We start from the raw sequence: 22,199 nt of genomic DNA on the forward strand, positions 1-22,199 counted from the left end.
GGTGACAAGACCAGACAGGGGACATATTCTCTGCTTTCACTTTGGTCACTGACCATAAATCGGACACTTGTTTGGACAGGAGGCTCCCTGGAACACTGGCTGACCCTGGCCTATCAAATGGTCACTGCCAACCAAGGTTTCTGGAGCTCCCCTCCCCCACCTTGTGGAGCTGGCTTATGGATAATCCTCCCACCTACTCTTTGCAGGCACCCCCTCTCTGGATTGAAGTAAACATTTTCTTTATCCACTGTCCAGTGTGCACTGGGTGACAGGGGTCAGCCTAGCCACTCTCTCCCACCATAACCCCATAGCAAGTCCCATGGCCATCTCCCAGGCTACTGTTTCTAACTAACTCACACAAACACAGGGTCCTTTGTTCCTCTGAGACCAGTGAACTCTCTCGTCTCCTCTGTGCCAAGATATTGCTTGTCTCCTGCTGAAGTATTCACCCACGAGTACCAGAGGGTCCTGCAGGGTGAGGTGAACGGCAATGGGGATGCCAACAGGAAGTGCCATTGTCTGTGTCTGCACCCCTGAACACAGCTCCACGGGGAAAAGGGTACTCGGATGCAGAAAGTACAACCCACCCCCCTAAGAAGAATGAGAAAAAGGCACATTTTTTATTTCCCCACCTCCCTGAATGAGAGGTGAAGAGAGAAAATGTATTTATTTTAAAAAGCAAAAAAGAACTCCAAGTTGGAGTTCTTGTGATAGAGGAATAGGGTCAATCATTTGTTCCCCGTGCTCCTGCACTGAGGAGGGTGGTGCTCAGGGGAGAATACTCGGCTGGCCCTCCCCATCCTCCCCAGTGGTTCACTCAAATGACGTAAGGCCACTTGCTGCATGGTGTCTGTCTCCCTTTCACAGACAGCACAGTGGGCAGAGGGGAATGAGCACCAAGGGTGAGGGGTTGTAATCAAAGAAGATGCTGATGGGATGGGAGTCTCTGGATCCTGAAGCAAGAAAGGAGCAGGAGAGGACAGTTGATGTAAGAGTCTTCCAGAAACAGAGGATGCTGGGTCAGGGGTGTGATCTGTGCTGAGGACTGGGGTTCTGTATTGCTGGTGATGCACTGGCCTTGATCAGAGGACAGTGCAGAGAATACCATCTCTGCCAGGAGACAAGAAAGACAAGGACAGCGCCATTCCACGGGCCTGGCAGGTTAGGGGGTCCCCAGTGCCCACAAAGCCAAGGCTGCTGAAGGAGACTAGGTTCCTCTAGAGTTCTGGGGCTGGCTGCTCCCCAACCTGCTCCTCCATGGGTGGAACAGCTTCTTGTACATACACGATGAACTCTGAGGCCTCCCCGCCTTGTGTGTACACGGTCACTGTCTCAATGCCCTCCACGTCATCAGAGGACACCACCAGATGGTGCTGCTCGGCTAGCTCCACGGAGGCCTGCTGCACAGTCTCCTGGATCATGACGGTGTGGTTGGAACTGGGCTCCTCTTCGGTGACCTGGGCGGGGGGTGGGGGAGGACGAGAAAGATGACACAGGTTTACCAATGATGTCAGGACCTCAAAGGTGGCACTGGGAGCTGCAGACTATCCTCTCACCAACGCTGCACTGACTCGTACCCTTTTCATGAAGAATGAGATTCCATGACATGATATGGTATGATCAGTGCCTTTTCCATGTTACAAATGGAAGAATCCACACCCCAAATCCAAACTCCCATCCTGATGTCAAGCTGTCTCCTCTGACCTCCACAAGGTGTGGAGTCACTAAAGTATGGGGGTTACAAGGTGCCACGGGGCTACTGAGTGTACAAGCACCCAGTATAGGGTAGAGGGCTCCTAAAAATGTAAAGCTCATCCATTTGATATTGATCAAGTGGCTAGGTTCTTCCTGGCCTCTTTGTCTTTACCACTCTGGGAATCCCACTTTGAATGCTACAGTTCCTGGGGACTGTCCATGAATGTGAATGTCTGGCCATTTTTTGGAGGCCTGCCAGTAGATACATGCTGCCACAGAGTTGGGCAGGGGTGGCCAGGGAACACTGATAGAGGAGAGAACCAGCTGGTTCCTACAGCCAGGACTTTCTTGGTAGCTCTAAGATGGCAGAGTCCAGGTGAGGCCGAATTCTTACCAATGCTAAGACATTACATCCCTGATTATCAGCTCTGGGCTGTGTGAAATTTGAAATACCAACCATCTTTAGCCCATGAAGGGGAATAGGAGACAAATGTAGGAAGAGTTAAGAGCCTAAACTGCAAATAAGGACTGCAAAATAGGCAGGTCCACTGGTCCATGAAGGAGTGGGAGTAGCTATCCATCCTGGGACCTGAGTGGCAAGGGGATGTGCCCTGCCCTGCACTGAGCAGGTGTGAAGGTCAGCTCCGGCACTTCTGAGAAGTTTGGGCAAGACCCTCTACAAGCCTTGGTCTACTTTTCAATGAAAGAGGAACCCATGCCCATATCTCAAGAGATCACTGAGGGGAACATGTCTTGTAGAGTATTATTTTGACTATGTAAAGATGTGTTATTGTTTATTCAAAGGACTATTACTCTAACCATGTAAAGGTGTGTTACTTTTGTTTATGCTACATTTCTTTAATGATATAAGGATGTGATTAATTATGAAAAGATGTGTTCCATCTGTTTTGATCTTCCCTGCGTAAGGCACTTCATTAGTCTAATAAAAAGCTGAACAGCCAATAGCTGGGCAGAGAAAGGATAGGCAGGCTGTCCGGCATAGAATAAACAGGAGGGGAACTAGAGGCTGGAAAAGAATGAAAGAAGAACAAGATAAAGAGGAAGACAGAATGAGGGACACATCTCCCAGGGCAAGCAGCCAGGCAGCCACAAGCCCACCAGCAGACACGAGAAGCAATGAAAGTAAGATATATAGAACAAAGAAAAGTAAAATGCCCCAAGGCAAGAGGTAGATAAAGAGAAACAAGTTAATTTAAGTTAAAAGAGCTAGCCAGAAATGTGCTTAAGCTAGGACAAGCATTCAAATATAATATGCCTTTGTGTCACGATTTGGGAGCTGGTTGGTGGCCCAAAAGAAAAAAGCTTGGTGCATTTTGGCATTCCAATATGGGGCCATATTTCTATATAGGACATGAGAAAACTGGGGGTGGGGGCGGGGAGAACGAAAGAAAAAAAAACAGAAAATGGATATGGCTCCTTCCAATACTCTCTACCATACAACAAGCCCTTGAGCAGCCAGTACTTTAAATAGAAACAAAAAGTTAAGTAAAAATGCCAACTTCCTAGAGCTGGCATGGTTGAATGCAGTTCCTGGTCAAACACCCCTCCAGACCAGGCCATGAGCTTATGGCTTGGCTCTCAAAGACCTGAGGAGGGGATGGAGCCAGTCACCAAAGCCTCAGCGGAGTACTCAGTGGTAACTTAGCAGTTTAAGAGTTTGGTCATGCAGACAGAAAAGGCAACTTTTTGCAAAGTGTACACTACCTACTAGTCTTCTAAATAATCCATCCATCCATCCATTTATCCATCCGTTCGTTCATCCATCCATCCATCCATCCATCCATCCATCCATCCATCTATCCATCCGTTCATCCATCCATCCATCTATCCATCCGTTCATCCATCCGTTCATCCATCCATCCATTTATCCATCCATCCAACCATCCATCCTTCCAAACAACACTTTCTTAGATACTTTCAGATCGAAGGCACTGTTTGTCTATCATTTGATAAAAACCTCTGTTATTTTTACAGTTACCAGTAGATCATAAACTATGGGAGGGTAGGGACAGTGTCTGTCTTGTCACAACTATTTCCCAAAATGCAAGGTCAATGCCTAGCACATAGTAAGTGTCCAATATTTCTTGAATGATGATCTACTGGGTCACAGGTGCTGTGATGTGTAGCAACACAAGGAGATGAGACAGTGGTTGCACAAAATAAATCATGATCACACCACAGATGACTTCTGGACCCTGTGCAGGTGTAGGGTGGGTTCCAGGAAGATGGGGAAAAGGAAAAGGACACCCATGAGTTGAGGGGAACGTGCTAAAGCAGCCACACAGACTCCCACTCACGACACTTCAGACTTTCCTCCTGGCCTGTGACTGACAGCATGACCATGGCTTCCTACTCCCCGCCCTGCCCATTCATGATTATCCAGCTTGGAGGGTCGCACCTCAGTCCCATAATTACTGAAGTTTCATGAGGAGGAACAAGTAGAGGAGGTTCAATTCATGGAGACTTGGGGGAAAAGATATCTGTGGGAGGAATCTGGGCATTCTGATGTTAGAAACTAGCAGGAGCCTGGGAGTGAACGAATTTCAAAACTGCAAAGCTATCTTGAGGGAAAACTATCTAGTCCATTTCTTTATTTGTATCTATTCAAATAAACCAAAACATTTATTCCCCTTATTTTACTGTTTATTTCCATTTTGTTTACCTTGGAAGATGCACTAGGAACCAAGACTGCAGAGGTAAATACTGCTGTCTTTCAGTTTGAAAGGCAGTACCTGATGGGAGACTTGGAAATGGGAGGGAACATGCTACAAATCTTTACCCTTACCTTGTTGGTAAACAACACAGAGAAAGGAAGGGATGGGTGACTGTACATATACAAAAAAGACAGCATGCTCCAGGTAAGTGTCATAGCACCATGTGACAAGAAGGACAGGAGGGACAGATCAGGTGATATGCAGGGCTATGCACAGCAAGGTAGAGTGAAGGCTGGAGAGAGGGGCAGATGAGGTCTGAAATAATGCTTGCAATGAGCTCTTAAGAAGATTTAAGGGCCTTTGCCATCCACTCATAGACTGAGTATTTATTTCACAAAGCAAGGCAGAGGCTGCTGAAGTCAGGGCTCACGCCATCTAAACTTGCCCTCTTACCATCTTGCTGTACATTTACATCCATTTCATCTGCTACTTTTTAGAAGGCTAAAGTCCACTTAAGAGAACTCCTTCCCCATTTGTTTATTTTCTTCAATTTCCAGCCCCAGGTTGGTTTTGTCCAGCAAAACCAGTCCTATATTCATCCACTGATTCTCAAGCACAGGGCATCACATTTGGTTGGATGAAGTCACCAGAAAAGGTGACGGATAACGCTAACCGTGCATTTCACTGAAGTCCTAGCACAGACATTGTTTGGTTAACACAGGCCAAGATAACATGGGGCTCCCTACTGCTGTTGGTGCACCTGCTCCACACACTTAGGAGCTCCATAATGAGCTAGGAGAAAGGGATTGCTCCACAAAAGGATCTCGTAAGTCTTTCTCAGGGTGTGCTCCTCGACCATTCTAAGTGTCCCCTGATCTATAAGTTAATAGGTGTCTGCAGTTTATTAAATACTCTCCCAAGCTCCACCCTGACTGCTCATACACAGTATCTGTTCCCTCTTCACAAATGTGATCATGAAGCTCCTAGGTGTCCAGCTGAGCAGTTCACAAGTAGCAAAAGCTGGGCCTGGTTCGTATGAGTCTAGAACTCTTTCTTCCTTGGCTGGCTCAGCATGGCAGTGACTAAGGGTATCACGTGTCACAGACTGATAGGATAGAATTATTGCTCCTTAGCCATTCGAGGCAGACAAAGGTTGGCTGTACAGCTCTAACCATTCTCTTTGTTCAAAATGTTCACTCTAGCAGCTTAATCTATTAGCACAGGCTTAAGATTGTTCTCCGCAGCAGAAATAACATGGTTTTCACGGTGTCATTACCCTCTGAGATGGATACTTCATTTTCCTCAAATGCTGTATCTAACATGTCTTGCAGCTAAATTATTAGCAGCATAGATAGCTTAATAGAAAACCTTAGCCCACAGGACTACACAGATTGCTCACCGAGTCAGGTCCTGTGTTCTGTTGTTAAGTGTCTAGGCTCAGGACTGAAGCCTGCTAATGACCCACACTTGGCAGTTCTATTGATACTGGAGAGCAGCTTCCCTGTCTCTTTACCTTCATCTCATGGTCCACACTGCAGCATGGATGGGGATTTTATAGGAAGCTATGTCACCCAGGCTCTTCCCATCACCTTACTGTCTATTCCTGTATTCCTCACTTATTTATCCTTCCCTTTCCCCCTTCTTCAGCTCCTCTCCCCACTTTCAATCCATTTCCACAAGTTTACATGTTTTAAGAAAGTCCTAGAAATCTCTCTTGCTCACAGGTCCTCAGGGAAGAAGCAGCCCAAGTCACTCCCTCAGGCCTCCATGGCCCTGAATGGGTTTTGTGTTATAATCCACCTCTAAGTTCTCCCTGTAAAACTGTAGGGTCTGGTGAACACGGCAATCCTTGCTGTGCAGATGCTGGCTTAAATAAACAGCAGCATTTGCCCTAATTACCTAGAAACACCCAAAGGAACTTAGCACCATGCCTCGGAGGGTGTGGAGCTCAGGGAAGAGGAGAAGCTGCCTGCGGGGCCCTACCTACTACAGTCACAGATGATGATGATCCAGTGCAGGATAAGGCTACATCCAGCTCCCCATGCTTCTAGAGGACACAGAGCTTCAGGTACTTACAATAACAGGACTGAGTCAAGTGGGCAGCAGTGTGTTGGGACCATGCCATAGCCTCCTCCTGAGTCTCCTATCAGTTTCTTGGGCTAGACTGAAGCACAATCTCATTTTAATGTCTCTTTAATAAGAATACATTGAGAGGCTCTTTTGCCAGAGTGTTTCATGCCTCAAGGTCATCCAACCGGACCAGGAGCATCCTCTAACAGCATAGTCTTCTGGATTGAGCACACTACACCCTGCATCCTCAGCACCCAACACTGGCCAGAGAAAAAATGTGAGGAGGCACCTTGTCCAACAGAAAGACCACAGAAAAGAGGTGGTCCATAGGACGCCTTCAGAGTACTTCTTCCTCAAGGCAGCTCTTGACCTTCAGCTCACAGTCATTGCCCCCCACACACACACATTCTGAGTCTCAACCTGAGCACATGTCCTTCTGCTGGAGACTGCACCAACCACAGCCTCCCAAGACACCAAAATAACCCAGAGACACAGCCAAGGACGCAGAAATATGACAAACAAAGATAATTAAGGGAAGGAAAAGCTGTGGCTCACGGCTGAGTCCCACAGAGGTGGCGGTGAAGAAAGGAGAAAATGCCCTTACTAGCTGGCATGGAAAGAAGCACTCGCTAAAGCCACCGGGGACACAACAGAAAGGACACATCTGCAGCCCGCCTTTACCCAGAGCTCTCAGAACACTGCGCAAATAACTCCCAGGCACCAGCTGCCCACACACCTGTGCCCGGGGCCCACGGCCACATCCTCAGCAACCGTCTACTAAAACACGTTTGAGCTCAGTTCTGATGCGGCATTGGAAATGCCAGGCTTCGGACAGGGAAAGCTGGATCCAGCACAGCACATAAATAAATAACGGTTACAGGAAGATGAAACCAGGAGGACAGAGTGGAAAGGCCTACAGTATATGATAACGGCCTTATCAAGTACCTTGTTTACATCTGAACAAAACATAACCACAGCACCCTACAGTACATGCTGCCCACGGACCCAGTCTGAGGGCCCTGGCTGCTGCAAGCAGTCAAGTGGTTTCACTTCAAGGGTCATAGCTGGAGGGTCTTGTCAGGATAGGGACCCTCATTTATGCCTTTCAAGAGACAGATATCTGTTATCATCTCTGCCACTGTTGCTGCCATTACCAGGAAATCACAACTTCAGGCAGTCTTCACACTTCAAATCCATTTTAGATAACCTGAGCCAGGTTCCCTTTTATTGAGACATGCTTTGGAGAACAGCTTTCTCTAGATATCACTCGTGTCCATGGTAAGGAAGGCACCTACAGCACCCATGTTCCTCCAGCAGAGGAACAAGGCCACGACTTACCCTCTTCTCTCTGGTGCTCCTGTTGCTCAGGACTGGCTATCAAGACCTGCTGGGAATTCTGTGATAGGGAGACAGCCGCAGGACTGAGAGGGCCAGCAGGAGGACTAAGCATACTCAAGACAATCGATGGAACATAAGAAGCCCTCATCATGGGCAGGGCTATTAATGAGACCAGGCACAGGTGACACCTCTTCTAAGGTCCTTAACCTCTGAAACACCCCGACTCCCAGGACAGCCAGAGCTATTTCCCAGACAGAACCCGACATAGCCAAACAGTGAGAATGAGAAAGAAGCCTGCAGTTACTCACATTTTGGCTGTGGAAAGGGGCATACTCCATGTCATTGCTTCCCCTGTACTCTCAGAAGGGAGGCAAGTCTGTTTCAAGGGAGTCACAGCTGGTACATTCCCCGTCACAACCTGGCTTAGGAGTGGAGTCTCATGCATTGGAAACAGAGGAATTATAAATGCAATACCAAGACTTACCCAGGCAAAAGAAACGATGCGTGAATGGGCTTTACGGGGAAAATATCATAAATTTCTAACTCTAGAACTATTTATATACAAGACCAAAATGGGATGATGCTATCTGCAACAACATGTAGAAATACCAAAAATATTCACAGGCAGGAAGAAGCCATCCCAGGCATCACTGAAGATTGAAAGCCTTTTTTTAAAAGGGAAGGAATGCAAGGATGGGGGGAAGGTCATGGCTCACCCTGCACCAGGCAACCATAGTTTAGGGGAGATGGCACATTACCTCCTCTGCTTGCCATTTTTCTCAATTGTATGCAGGCAGCTGGTAGTTCTCTTTTCTGGGAACACGTATCTCAGACATACTCCCAAGACAAGTTGGCCCAGCTGCTCACTAACATCTGTTCCCAGTCGCTACAGCAACCTCCAAGGTCTGAGATGCTGGACGTCATGGTGAGCACAGAAGCACAATTGTACCCTGTCTGTGCAGCACAGGGCAGGCAGCTCTAATGCAGAGTATGTGATGCACTTACATAAGCTTGTCTACTCAAGTTTCCTGACCCAATGAGAAGGAGAAGGGCCAATTGTCTTTTGAGAAAGAGTTTGCTGAAAGGAAGAGAAACATGGTAAGCAGGCTTCTTCCTGGCCTCTGACTCACAAGATAAGGACTGTTTCCATACTGAATAGATCAACTTACTGCAGAGCAAACAGAAGTTTCATTAACTGGACATCTCACTCTTCTCTATGCTTTAGACTCTAAGTCCCATTTAGTCTGCCGTGAACAATCACTTGCCTGAGGGGGAAAAGGAGCTCCATGTCTTATGAACTATAAGCAGTGGGGAGAGCAGCATGGTGTTTCAGAGAGGGGAAGTGGAGAACAGGACGCAGTTACTGAGAGGTACCACTCCTTCAGGACAAAGAGCCTCACCTGGCCCGATCCCCCAAAACAGGCTTCCAACACATGAACCAACCCTGCACATTTGGCACATGTTTTTCTATAGGCACCTGCTCCACAGTGTGTGCCCAATAAATACTGAACTGTGCTAATAGAGTGCACCAGGAGATCTCTTAAAGGCCCCACTGAAACAGAAAATGGTAGAGTGGTCACAGTCAGGGGGACAGGCTTGTGGCTTTTGTTATCTGACCATCTTCTCATACGTCGACAATCTTACCACACCTGCCATTTTGCTGTCCTTTCTGCTCAGTACATTCAAGAGTGCACGTCACAGCCAGGCTCCTCTCACAGGGCCTCTTCCATACACAGAGCCCAGGAAGTCTCCCTCTTATAGCAACCCTTAGCAATGGTTTCCTATATCTCTGCACATTCCTCAAGAGAAAAGATCTCCACCCTACCCACCTAAATGTCCAGTCACCCCAGAGTCTTTGAAACTCTGTCCTGTCTCATTGCCCACCATTTTCTGGGTAGGGGCTGGAACAAGGCCTTAGCCAAGACTGTGACTTTTGTTTGACACCCTGAAGATGCTTCTCTGCCAGCAGGTGTATCAGTTATTTTTCTGCTGCTGTGATAAAAAGTCATGACTAAGAGCAACTCAAGAAAGAGTTGGTTTTTGGCTCCCAGTCACCAAATGCACAGGCTTACCTCTCTTGGCTGTTGCTCTTATAGAGCAATGCTCTAACTCTCAGTTCATTGTGCCTCCTTGCTCATATTCCCATACCCATTCCTTTTTACTTTGGTTTACACCCCTCAGCATCATAGTCATATCAAATCAACCTCTTTATTAGCTTGGACTGCTGTAACAAAGCATATTAGACCAAGTGGCTTATGGACAGTAGGAGTACAGTTTTTTTAGTTCTTAGAGAACAAACAATGAAATTTGATATCAAGGTCCCAATATGGCTGGGGTCTATCTAGCGAGGACCCTAGACCCACGTAGCACTGACTTCATGTAATCTTATGGGTGAAGGAGTGTGAACTAGTTGCAGGGCCTTATTGTTCCAACTCTATGACTTGGTCTCTTCCCATAGCCCTACTTTCTAATGCCACAATCACATTTGGGGTTAAAGTGTAACATACGCATTCTGAGAGATGCAAACATTTAATCTATAATGGCCTCTCTCAAGGAGGGTTGATTTTGTAGAAATAACTCAAATTGACTCAGCATGAGATTGTACAGGAGCCCACATGCATGTGTTAATTTAGGTTATGTAATTGTCTATCTTCCAGAATGAGCCACACAACAAGCTCTCCTAGGAAAGAGGCGGGACTGGAGAGGTAGTTCCATGAGAGTGCACTTGCCCAGCCTAGGCAAGGTCTGGGTTCAATATCTTGCACCAAAAAAGATAAAAGGGAAAAAGTATCCTTTTTACCATTTTATCTGGGACTCCCAGTATGGAGTCTAGATAATGCTTGCTGACTGCTGAATAGAATCAGCTAAAAAGTAACATTCGCAGTTGACTCTGCACAAATAGTAAAGAGTTAAGGAGTTATGCTGTGTCTATAGTGCCAAGAGCTAAGATACTGCAGTCTTAACATATACTAGCTAGCACAGGGCCAAATGTTTCATTTACATAATCTATTCAATGGCCCCACTGGGGATATTTTATTATTTTAACATAGTATAAAGAAGGAAACTGAAGTTCAATAAGAAGTACTCTGTCCAAGGTCATGGGCTATAAAGTGACAGATCTGAGGTTCGAGTCAGACATTTTATATCTCCCATCTAGGTTCACTACACAGATGGTTGTGCCAAGGGAGACACCCTAGGTTGACACCTATGTCACAGACTTTGTGAGAGGTATGCCTTTGTGCTTTCCACACAGAATGGTGCCCATAGCCTGCCTGGAGATGCTAAGACTGCTCAGTGAAGGTACTACCCTTACTAAAAAAGTTAGCTAAGTACCATCGGGTCTGAGCTCACATTCATGATCACAAATACTCATGACAGCCCGGGACACCTAGGAGACTAAGCCTCCACCTACCCTTATAGATCTTCAGTGTGATAAGAACTAAGCATGCACAAAATCATACTCGGTTATGGTTTAAACAAAGTCTCTAAGAACTGGGAGGGGCAGAGGGTCCTGCTGCCTTCCCACACTTCACTACTGCCCAGAAAGGAAGGAGGGCTTCCTGCAGGGCAGGTCTTCCTGTAGGAAGTAGTCACTGCTACTCTCCGTCTCCCTGGTTAGTTTGGGGTAGGAACAGAGAGCAAACTGAGGGCTCCTCCAGCCTGAAGCCCTTCCCTGAGAAGCAAAAAGTCCACAAATGCCTGCAGGGTATTCTCTGACCATGGCCCTAGATGACAGAGTACTGCATCCAGGTCTGATGTTAGCACGGGGTATTTGATTCTCATTTGACTATTCAGTGACTGTATCCATCATCTATACTGCCTAAGAAATTAACACAAGGGTAGTAGCTTAAAACAATCCCAGCCCCCTTGCATCAAACTGTACAGGTGGCTGTCACTAAGTGGATATGTTCTGTGCTTTATGGATCATAGATCTGATTAGGCCTCACTGGTCAAGCTTCCTTCTTTAGAATCTACAATGTCACCTACTAGCAAAGATCACTCACATTCTCTGTCTCTAGAGGACAGCACCTTGTAGATTAAGAGGACCACTAAGGGCATACTGAAAGATCACTGCCACGAAGAGGTCAGGACATGTCTATATCCTACATGTTTACATCTGATGCACAAGTCTCAAGGTGGGAATCAGTTCTACAGAAGGGAAGAGGGGATGAGGAGCAGGAAAGAGGTATCAAGCAAACTGTAATGAATGATGGTATCAGAACTCAAGTGGGACTCTGCAGCTTGCAGGGGACAACAGTAGAAAAACTGGGGCTTAGAAAAAGAAAGGAATAGGCAGTTCTCAGTGGACTGGCATCCTCAGCTCTAAAGGTGAGTATATGCAGGGACAGGTGCCGTAACAAAGAAACACAAGTCTTTATTTGATTTCTGGGAACCATGTCTCATATGTCTGGAAATGTATCATGGAACTTATTCTTCTTCTAAGATTTCACAAAGAAATGGACTTTTCAGCATCTGCCAAGGCATGAGAGGGCTCAGCAAGTAATAAAAGAGCTTTGAGAGGAAGTAATTCGGAATATCAGCCATCAGCCATTATGACAGGGGCAGAAGTCTCTGAAAGAAGTTTCATTTAGGAAGAAGAAAAGGAAAAAGGTTGAAAGGCTGGGGAGAGCTAAGGAGGGTCTACAGGGGACAAAGGTGGCACTAAGTGGCGTGTGTGTGTGTGTGTGTGTGTGTGTGTGTGTGTGTGTGCAGTGTGTTCACCCGTCCCTACATCTCCAGGCTGAAGGCCACAGTTCAACAACAGCAGAACAGATGCTCTGTAAAGAAGAGGCAGCTGCTTGAATATTAGGGAGCTGGCAGAACTAAAGTTGGCAGGGGTTTGTGAGCAAGCCAATTTTGCGGCAAAGTTCCTGAGGCAGGAGCCAAAGCTGAGCAACCAACAAAACCCAGAACCTGAGGTGAGAAGTCTGTCACAGAGCCGGCTATGATGGGCACAACAGGGAGTACGACGAAGTCCCTGAGGAGATTTTTCTACTCACAAAGGAGCAGAAGAGCTGAGCATGCAAGACACAAAGCGAGTGACAGAAAGGAGGATCAGAACAAGGCCCTGACCAGCCAGGGCTAGAAAGTAAAGTCCTGTCTCAAATATCAAACCAAGCCAATAAGGCAAATGGAAGGGTTGGGGATCAAACAATAACAGAAAAACTTGACTTGGAGGCAGCTGCTGGAATTCTGAGGCTGTACTTAGCATCTAACATTAGATCCTCTGAGCCCGACAAGCGTTTACTTTCTGTCTCTGTGACATGCACTGTTCTCTGTCCACAAGTACACATGTATACAACATACAAATATACACATGAGTGTTTCCTTAACCTTCTATGAAGAATCCCTTAGATGAACCACAACAATGACAGAAGCCATAACAGCACGGCAAGTGACACCTGAGACGCCAAGGCTCTGTTCACAGTGCAGGAGGACTAAGCAGCTGTTAGCTGTGACACACATGACACACCAACATGAAGTCAACCCAGCCTAGGAAGGGAAAGAGGGAAGAGAGAAGGGACCAGTCCCTTCCTAACCCCTGGCCCTTGACCCTCAGAGGAAACTGTTTCCAATATATGTCAAAAAGTGCCCTTCACAAACAAAACTATCAAATTCCATTATTTCATGTTATTTGCACTTAAAGAGACAGCAAAGGAAAAGAAAGTGGACCTTGCTTAGCTTGTTCTGAGGTAAAGGAAAGAGGAGAGGCCTCACAACTCATCTTAAGGCACCTCAGCTGGCAGATATCCTCTGTACCACGTAGGATTCTCTGGCCAGGCTGCCTGATACATAATTATAATAAAACAGAAGAGAATGCTTTCCTTAAAATGGTTATGAAGATGGACTTTGAAGCTGCATCTAAATCCTTTCCCATATGCCCCAGGCCATTATTTGACTACAGTCTCTGTTCATGCTCAGCTTCACAGGCCAGGGGAAGAATCCAGGCTGGAATCTCTTTGCAAGAACTTTCCAAGGCACCAGGCTCTCAGGCCAGGGTCTGCTCTTGGAAGTCCCTCAGCAGAACAGCTTCTCTTCACACACATAGTCCAGATGGATGGTGACCGTGGGTTCAGTAAGCTTGAAAACTGGGATTTATCACTTTCACTTATTGCTATACTTCAGATTGTCTCCAAAGACTCACACCTTGAAGACTCTGTCTGGAGGGTGGCACTGGTGGGGCGGGGGGGAGAACCTTCAGGAATCAGGGCCTTGCAGAAGGAAGTAAGATCATGGAGGCAGGTCCTGAAATGGAATATCTGGATCCCCAGCCCCTCTCTCTCTAGTGTTGTCTCAAGTGCCACCAGATGAGCAGAATTGCTTCACCATGCACTTCTGGCCCAAGTGATATGGCTAAAACAGCACAGAGTGAAACCTTTGAAGCCAGGAGCCACAATAAATATCACCTTATAAGTGCCACATAACAAGCAGGAAATGGCAGTGCATTCCTGTCATCCCAGTGCTGAAAGGGGGACCCCGGAGGACCCCAGGGGCTAGCTGCTCAACCAATCAAACCAGATTCAGTGAGAGACACATTCTCAAAAGGTGGAGAGCGACAGAGGAGGCCACTCAGCATCAACCTCTAGTCTCCACAGGTGTATGCATGGGCACAGCCACGTACACAGACATACACATGCACCAACATATACCATACACACACATAAAAAATGAATCTATAAAAATAACCTGGAATTCACTTGGGTCCTATAGAATATGCACATAAAACAGACAATTCTGTTATAAAACACATAAAATTATGGTATGTAACAGTATTTTAAAAATTCATTATTATAGTTCCTCATATGCTTTTACAATACACCCTTGCTTTTTCTCTTCAGTACTGATTAACCAGTGACTGCAGAGTCAAAACGTGAAACCAACAGTTCAAGCAAAAATACTCAGTTGTTATTGGGCAATTTCTTTGTGTAGTGGCTTGGGCTGGAGCAAGAGGAAGTCGTCAATACTGAAGCCCTATGCTCCTCTCATGAGGAGAGGGCAAGAACTTGCTTCCCAACAGGGGTTATAGGACTCCATCAGTGGCTCAGGAGTCTCATTAGCACATGCCATTTCCTGAAAGAAAAATAATCAATCCCACCCAATAAAAACAACCAAATTAAATGTAAATGACGGGATAATTTAATCAGAGAAAAGGTCAGTCCCTCACCTGCTCGAGCTTGAGATACTTCAGTCCCTCTGGTACAGGTGTGGGCAGATTAATGTCTATCTGACCATCCATCCATCCATCTATCCAACCCCTATTCTTTATTCTTCTATTCCTTATGTGTTACAGTTTACTTAAAGGGAGGCTCAGGCAGGCACACGAGATGACGACTGTGCTACACACACACACTTGGGAACATTTTCAAATGGAGTCCCTCATGATTATGTTCACAGTTCCACTTGCAGCTTCGGGTTGAAGTATGAAAGAAGGCTCCCTCAGGGGTACCACTGTTTCCTCCTCCTGTAAACATCTGTACCTGCTTACACAGGTCGTACTGATGCTGATCTGCCTTGTTCTCTGTTGTGCTGCCTGTCTGATAGAGAGAAGTATACCTAAGCAGGACTCCAAACTCACAACTTCACATAAGGCAGCACTGACTGTAACACTTGATAAACCACATCCCGGAGTAACAGCCAATCAACATTCTTCATAAAAAGGATAGATGACAATAAGTTACACCTTCTGAATTCTCTAACATTCACATGTGTGAACCAAGCAAAGCCTTCCCACTCTTGCCCTAGGTTAGACCCTGTTCCAGTAAGTACCAGATCTTTTTCAAGATTCCAAAGATTCCACATCTCAGGACACAAGTGAGGAGTACCAGAAGATATGGAAGACAACCTGGAGTCTGCAACCTAGCAAATGCCAAGTAAGAAGCTGGGATGTGTATCAGGACACTGCAGACTTCAGCATCCATCTTTCTGGTATCCAACTTCTGCCCAAGACCTGGAGGGAAACTTCACGGTGGAGTAAGAGTTTCAGACACTCAATTCAAATACTCCACTACAGGGCACGTCTTGTCCAAGGATTGAGAAATCCATGTTAAATCAAAAGTTCCTATTGCCCCAGAGATTTTCATGGTGGGAACTTTTCACGCTTTGCCTCATATGCTGAGAAACCATTGAGTACAGTCATAGAAACAACAGTGATATCTCCACTCTTAACTTCAAAGGTGGGTACCCAAGACATAAGATTCAGGAGAGCATCCGTGAGAGCCAGTCTAAGAACTGTCTTTGGACGTGCAAAAAAAACTTTTTCCCCCCCTTGAAGTTAAATGTCTCATGTTTTGTTCTTATTTCTCAGTACTAACTTCACAGTAAAGTTTGGATATCACTAGTAGCCCACATGTCTTTTAAGTTTCTCCTGAAATTTCAGAGACATCTTCCCCCAACAACCCTTTGTCCCATGAGCCTTCAGTCCCATGCTGTAAACATCGGCTCTGTTTGTTCACCATTTCACATTCTCTGTAGCATACTGCTTTATTCCTGTCTAATTTCTTTCCACAGAGAGTAGACACCTTGAAGGCAGGCACTGGTTCCTTCTTGGAACTCCAGCACCACAAAATTCACTGACAACAGCAAGTACTCAATAAATACCCAGTGATTCATAAAAGAACAAATCCACGCAAACCTTTATAATCTATATTTAAACTGTCTTCATGAACTTGAATATACAGTTTCCTGGTTGTGGTGTGCTTACTGGCTTTGTTTTCTGCCTTTAAAGTAGCTGTGCGAACTAGTTTTGTTGGCTGAGATTTCTGTCCTGCCCGGTTCCCACAGTTGTTAAGTCCCAAAGAAATCCCACAGAAATCTACATAAATTATAAACTGATTGGCCCAGTGTATCAGGCTTCTTATTAACTCTTATAACTTACATTAACCCATAATTCTTGTCTGCGATAGCCACGAGGCTTGGTACCTTTTTTGGCGAGGCAGTCACATCTTGCATGCTCTGTGTCTGGCTTCCTCTCTGTCTGGGTGACGACTGCAGACTGACTTTTTCCTCTTCCCAGAATTCTCCTGTTTTCCTTGCTCCACCTCTACTTCCTGCCTGGTCACCCCACCTATACTTCCTGCCTGGCTACTGGCCAATCAGCATTTCACTAAGAATACAATTGACAGGGTACAGACCATTGTCCCACAGCATAGTTTAACTTTTTCAAAACCTGAAGCAGGTATTAAAGAGATAGGGATGAATCAGCAAACGAAACTCGGATTATCACATGCAGTATATTCTAACAGACTGGTGAAGACTACTTAGGTTGGAGGAGGAAATGAAAAAAGTACCATAACAATTTGGTAGAAAAACTTTTCTTTCCAAACTCATCATTTTCTCCCTCTCCTGTATGGATCTAAAGCCATGACGTTTCTTTTAAAAGGACAGTCCGTGAGGAAATACTTCTGGGCATCTCTGGCTATCCCCATACTTCCTACTAGTTTACTAGTTTCCTTCCTGGTAGGTTCTCATTACGCTTATTTGCATTCTATGATTCTCTAAAAAGAAACTGAGAGTCTCCTCGGTGTTTCTAAAATATACTAACCTTTTTCCAACACATCTGCACAAACAGAGTCACTGAAAAACAGCCCCATAATAATCCACGGAGACAAGACCAATTTCATTTCAAATTCTATGTGAGGCAAGGCAAAGTTCTGAAAACAAAAAAGGGAAGACGGCAGGAGGCAAATCCTTCTGGGCAGAGGAACCTCACCTGCTTTACAACAGTTACTGTCCCAGGCGCCATAGCAACCACTGAGGCCACAGCAGTGGCATCGTGGGTCTCCGAACCCAGCTCAATGATCTGCTGCAGGATGTTCACAGCTGTAGGGTCAAGTCGATCACCTATGGGAAAGAAGTAACAGGACATCAATAAGCTCTCGGCACTGAATGGCATCCAGCACAAACTGAGCCCTAGTGAAGACCATGGAGTGACACCTAGTCCAAAATGTTCATGGGTTCTCAGAAATCACTCAGACAAGAGAAATCACTTGTTTGGTATCTTTTAATTTATTAAACATTTTCTATAAGAACCTCTCAAGGCTTATGGAACCATAAGCAATGGCATGATGGTACGATACTCGCTATTTTCTTTGATGTATAAGTCAGTTGGGCACAAAAAGCAGAGATTTGCCTCAGGTCATTGATGCGATGGCATCACAAACATGGAACCAAAGCCCAGATGAACTGAATCTTGATGTGGTTACACAAACTGCCCTTCCGTGTCAGAACTGAGGATTACTAGCTGATATGTTCAAATGCATAAGAGGTTTCTCCTGAGGGCATGGTAGATGTGCAGTGAAAGCATGCCAAGTGGCAGGCAGAACACCCAAGAATGTCTTACTTATCTAGCCAGTGGGCTTGTGAACTACAAGCCAATTAAGCCTGCTTTCATTTTAATCTTGTCAGAAGACAGGGGCCCACACCATCAGGGCAGCAGCTTGGCACACCCTTCCTGCTCTCTCTCACCATCTGCTGCCCATCTGTAATCCTCCTGAGCACACCCTCACCCAGATCACTGATTCACGACAATGGAAATTACTGTTTGGTCTCGGTGCTTCATCATGTCATGAAGTCTTGGCCAATGTTTACACCCTCACAGGCAAGCTTTTTGCAGGCTATGAGCCAACATGAATCAACCAATAAGAGACTGGAAAGAGAGACTTTGACATGATCAGTGTAGTGGGTAGAACATGACCTGAGATGGAGGGGATGACCTACATATATTCACAATATACCGAGAGCATTCCCCCTTTCCCACAATACACCTGTACCTGGAGCTGACTCAGATGTGCCTTGCAGCTAACAGTCTAGATCCCAAAGACTAAAATGTTTACTTTGGTGAGTCACTGAGGTTAGATTTTAATTCCTCCTCCACTCCCTCCCTTCCTGATCATTATCCAGCCCAACTATTAGTCAGCCAGGAGCTGTGGTTCCCACTGGGAATACAGATAAAGCATAATCCCACCCCTGTACTCATCCTTCCTGGGCTGACAGGCTGCTGAGACCCATGTGTAAGCAAACCATCATAGGGCATGGTATTGCAGGGCAGTTAGGGGACAGTAAAGATAAGTTTGGTGAGATTCTAATACATGGCAAGCGATCTAAGAACTGAAGGTGGGGGTGAGCTAGGCAGAAGAGTTCCACGAGGGGACTGCACCCAGGCTAAACTGGAGCACAAGTGAGAAACGCAGCCTCTGCTGATACCCACAGAATGCAGCCTGGACAACGCAGCCTAGGGGCAAGAAGCAAGACAATTGGGCAGCCAGGAGGTAAAGCAGGAGGTCTGGGCTGTCGAGTGACAAAGATAGAACAGAATCTGAGGTTCCATGGGAAGACACTGGTGGGCACACGGGCATGTGCTCATGGACTCTTTAAGGAAATAAACACCAGTGGGGAAATGGGAAATGAAGACAACACTGACCACTGAAACAGAAACCCAAATTCAAATAAGGACTCAGTGCTGGAGTCTGGCCTCGCAGTGTGGCCTTGCCTCTAGAAGTGTGGCCCTGCTTCCCTCTAGTGTGCCAGCGGTCAACTATTTGGAAATGGGAATTTGCATGGAGCTTTCTTAAGACTGGAAATGAAGGATTTCAAGTCAGGACAGGAGCAGTTTTCTCCTTGTATCTCCCATTACCATCTGTTGTCAATGCTTTCCCACTAATCCTGCTTGCTTGATTCAGTCTCTGAGATGCATGTGCGCTGGCATTCTCAGAGCTTTGGGAAAACTGCTTCCAAGGTCAGTGTCCAGTTTGTAAACTGATCAAAAAATTCAAAATTATCATTTGATTTAAAAATATGATCTGGCTTTTTGGAAAGAATGGAGACAGATGAGTGATCCTGAGCATACAGATGTATATTGGTCTTCCTAGGGTGACCTGCCAGTAGATCACATTCCAGTCACCCACTGTTATCACCTGTCTGGACACTCTGGACCCTGGGATAATGCCCATGGAATAGATGGCCATGAGGAAACATGAGGCAGTGGTAGGAACTGCCCGATGAAAGTCAGGAGAACCAGACTCCAACTCTGCTACCTAAATGGAGGACTCTCACCACTATGTGCAGTGGACAGCCACCTTTAAGTAAGAATGTCAAGGTTGTCCACACAAAAAACTGCTCTGGAAATAAGTGTGATCCACAAGGGTCCCACCGTGGCTGGGTTCATTCTGAAGAGTTTACAGATAGACAGCCCGGTTTGTTTGCTATGGAAAGAGCAGCACTGAAGTGAGAACGGAAGCCGGGGTGCCCTCACCACTTTCAGAGGTGTATCTCAGGTCCTGAAGTGCCGCCACTGCTGCCTGTGTCCCCTGAACATCTTCTTCAGCTTCGGTGATGTAGAGGTATTGGGTGGAGGGCTCCTCAGGAGTCTCTGTTGCTGGCTAAATAAAAACATCATCATCTCAGCATCCCTCCAAAAGATTAACAGCAACCCCCAAATCCCAGAATGAGATAAGCACATACAGAACAGCGCTTCACACGGCACTGGCATAGCTCTCCTGAAAAGCCATCTGCTCCCACAAATGCCTTTCCCAGAGAAAACATTTTCTCTCGAGGGTCAAGACATCATAAGGCTACTTTGAGTGGAAGCTTGTTTCTCCCCATGCTCATGATACAAAATAAAGCATACTGTTCATAATGAACATAATTGAATATGTGCTTCTACAGGCTCCTCCCACTGCTCCTAACACTGTCTTTTATCTGTCCCTTACACTGAGGTCTCTGGCCATGCAGCTAACAGAGGCAAAGGAACAGCCATGGGAGAAAGTAGGGAGCATGTAAAGTACGCACAGGTCCTACCATTCAGTAGGAGCCCACCGAACCATAGCTATTGACATGACCATCAATTTATTACACAAAGAATGTAGAGAGGCATATTCTGCAATATCAGGCTATGTGAGGGAAGGAGGGGCTCAAGTGATGTTCAAAGATATCTTCTACCTCAAGGGGAGAAACAGAGAAAGCATATAGTCACAGAATGAGAACAAAGATCTCTTGCTGAGAAGGAACAAAGCCAATACCATAAGGTGTGGGCCATGAATCTCACCAATTAAGAACAAAAGGTGGGTTTTGGACAAAATTTATAGAATAGTCAACATTATATTCTATCAATACCTATCAGTCACTGACACAGAGTTTCAAAGTAACAAGTAATTATCCTTCCACAGCCAACTGGCCAAACTCAGATTATACCTGCCTGACACAAAGGAAACACCTAGTAAATATCCAATGAATGTAAAAATTAATAAAAAGAATATTTCCCCTTTTGAGTTGCACTAAGGAGTGTACCAGTTAACTATGGACCCATGGGCCTTAGCTTGTGAAAGAGCTGTTCTTCTAGGGAACACAGGTAACAATGACATTCAGTAATACCTCTTCTAAGTGACAACTCAAACTGCCAGGAAGTCAGTGTGCTTGCTATTCTATTGGTGGCCACACTGTGCCCAACTTCCTCACTGCTTAACTGCCTAACTTAGAGAGGCAAGGGCATATTTTTCCGTGTACTATTTCATGAGGGTCATAGCTCTGCTAATAGTTCTAGAACCTGCTGGAAGTACTGACTGAGGTGGGAGGATTTCCTGTCGGGAGTCAGCACTCCAATGTCTGTTTCTTTAGACAACAATTTCTGTAGCGTGAACTTAGGAGCTGAGGAGAATAATGAAGGCACCACCTGTGGTGATGGGACACTGAGGATGCCATTACCACCAGCAACACAAAGGGCTTATCTCCCACATAAGCTCCAGCATTGTACATGGTGTTCCCTCCTTCAGCTTTCCAGTCTACCAGCCTACTGTATGACGAGAACACTAAGGCTACGCAGTCAACAGTGGCTCAAGGGCAAACGGCTATAGACACAGAGACAAGTTCAAACTCTGTCCCTCTAAACTTCACCCTTTTTTAGTCTTAATTTATAAAAAGTTTCAAATACATACAGAAGTAAAGAGAGTGGTATTATAAGATGACAAAAACGTATGTGTCTTGTCATCTCGAACTTGTCACTCCATCGCCTGATTTAAACAATTATCCACTCATGATCAGTTGTGCCGTCTATGGTTCCACATCCTCCATGACATGCTCTTGGATTTGTGTGTGAGTGTGTGTGCATGTGAAGGCCACAGTGCACATTTTGAGGTCAGAGGACAATTTAGCAAAGTTGGTTCTTTCCTTCCATTTTTGTCTGGGTTCCAGCGATCAAACTCAAACCACCAGGCTTATACAGAACATGAATTACACACGTGCCATCTTGCTGTGGCTCTACCCCTGATGGCTCTGAAGCAAATGAGAACCATTGTTTCCTCCACAAATATTCCAAATGAGGTCAGATGTGGAATTTTCCACATGTGGGTGGTATAGTGCTATCAAAAGCTTTTAGAATTTACGGCATTGAGGATTTTGAGTTTTTGTTTTAATTAGGGATTTTCATCA

At 45.7% G+C, this 22,199-nt stretch overlaps 1 protein-coding gene across 1 annotated transcript in view; it reads right to left on the reverse strand.

Annotated features, from left to right (window-relative positions):
* Nucleotides 1-652: 652 nt before the first annotated feature.
* The window catches only part of Zfat (zinc finger and AT-hook domain containing), a 175,622-nt gene continuing 154,075 nt past the window's right edge, over nt 653-22,199 (reverse strand). The window contains exons 14-16 of the mRNA XM_048457183.3: nt 20,029-20,155; nt 17,488-17,618; nt 653-1,457 (exon numbers count right to left, since the gene is read on the reverse strand). Coding sequence (XP_048313140.3) covers nt 1,218-1,457; nt 17,488-17,618; nt 20,029-20,155 — 498 coding nt within the window. The 3' untranslated portion in view covers nt 653-1,217. The remainder of the gene's footprint in view (nt 1,458-17,487; nt 17,619-20,028; nt 20,156-22,199) is intronic.

The sequence above is a fragment of the Myodes glareolus genome, chromosome 19 (genome assembly GCF_982192425.1).
Source record: "Myodes glareolus chromosome 19, mMyoGla1.1, whole genome shotgun sequence".
Classification (NCBI taxonomy): domain Eukaryota; kingdom Metazoa; phylum Chordata; class Mammalia; order Rodentia; family Cricetidae; genus Myodes; species Myodes glareolus.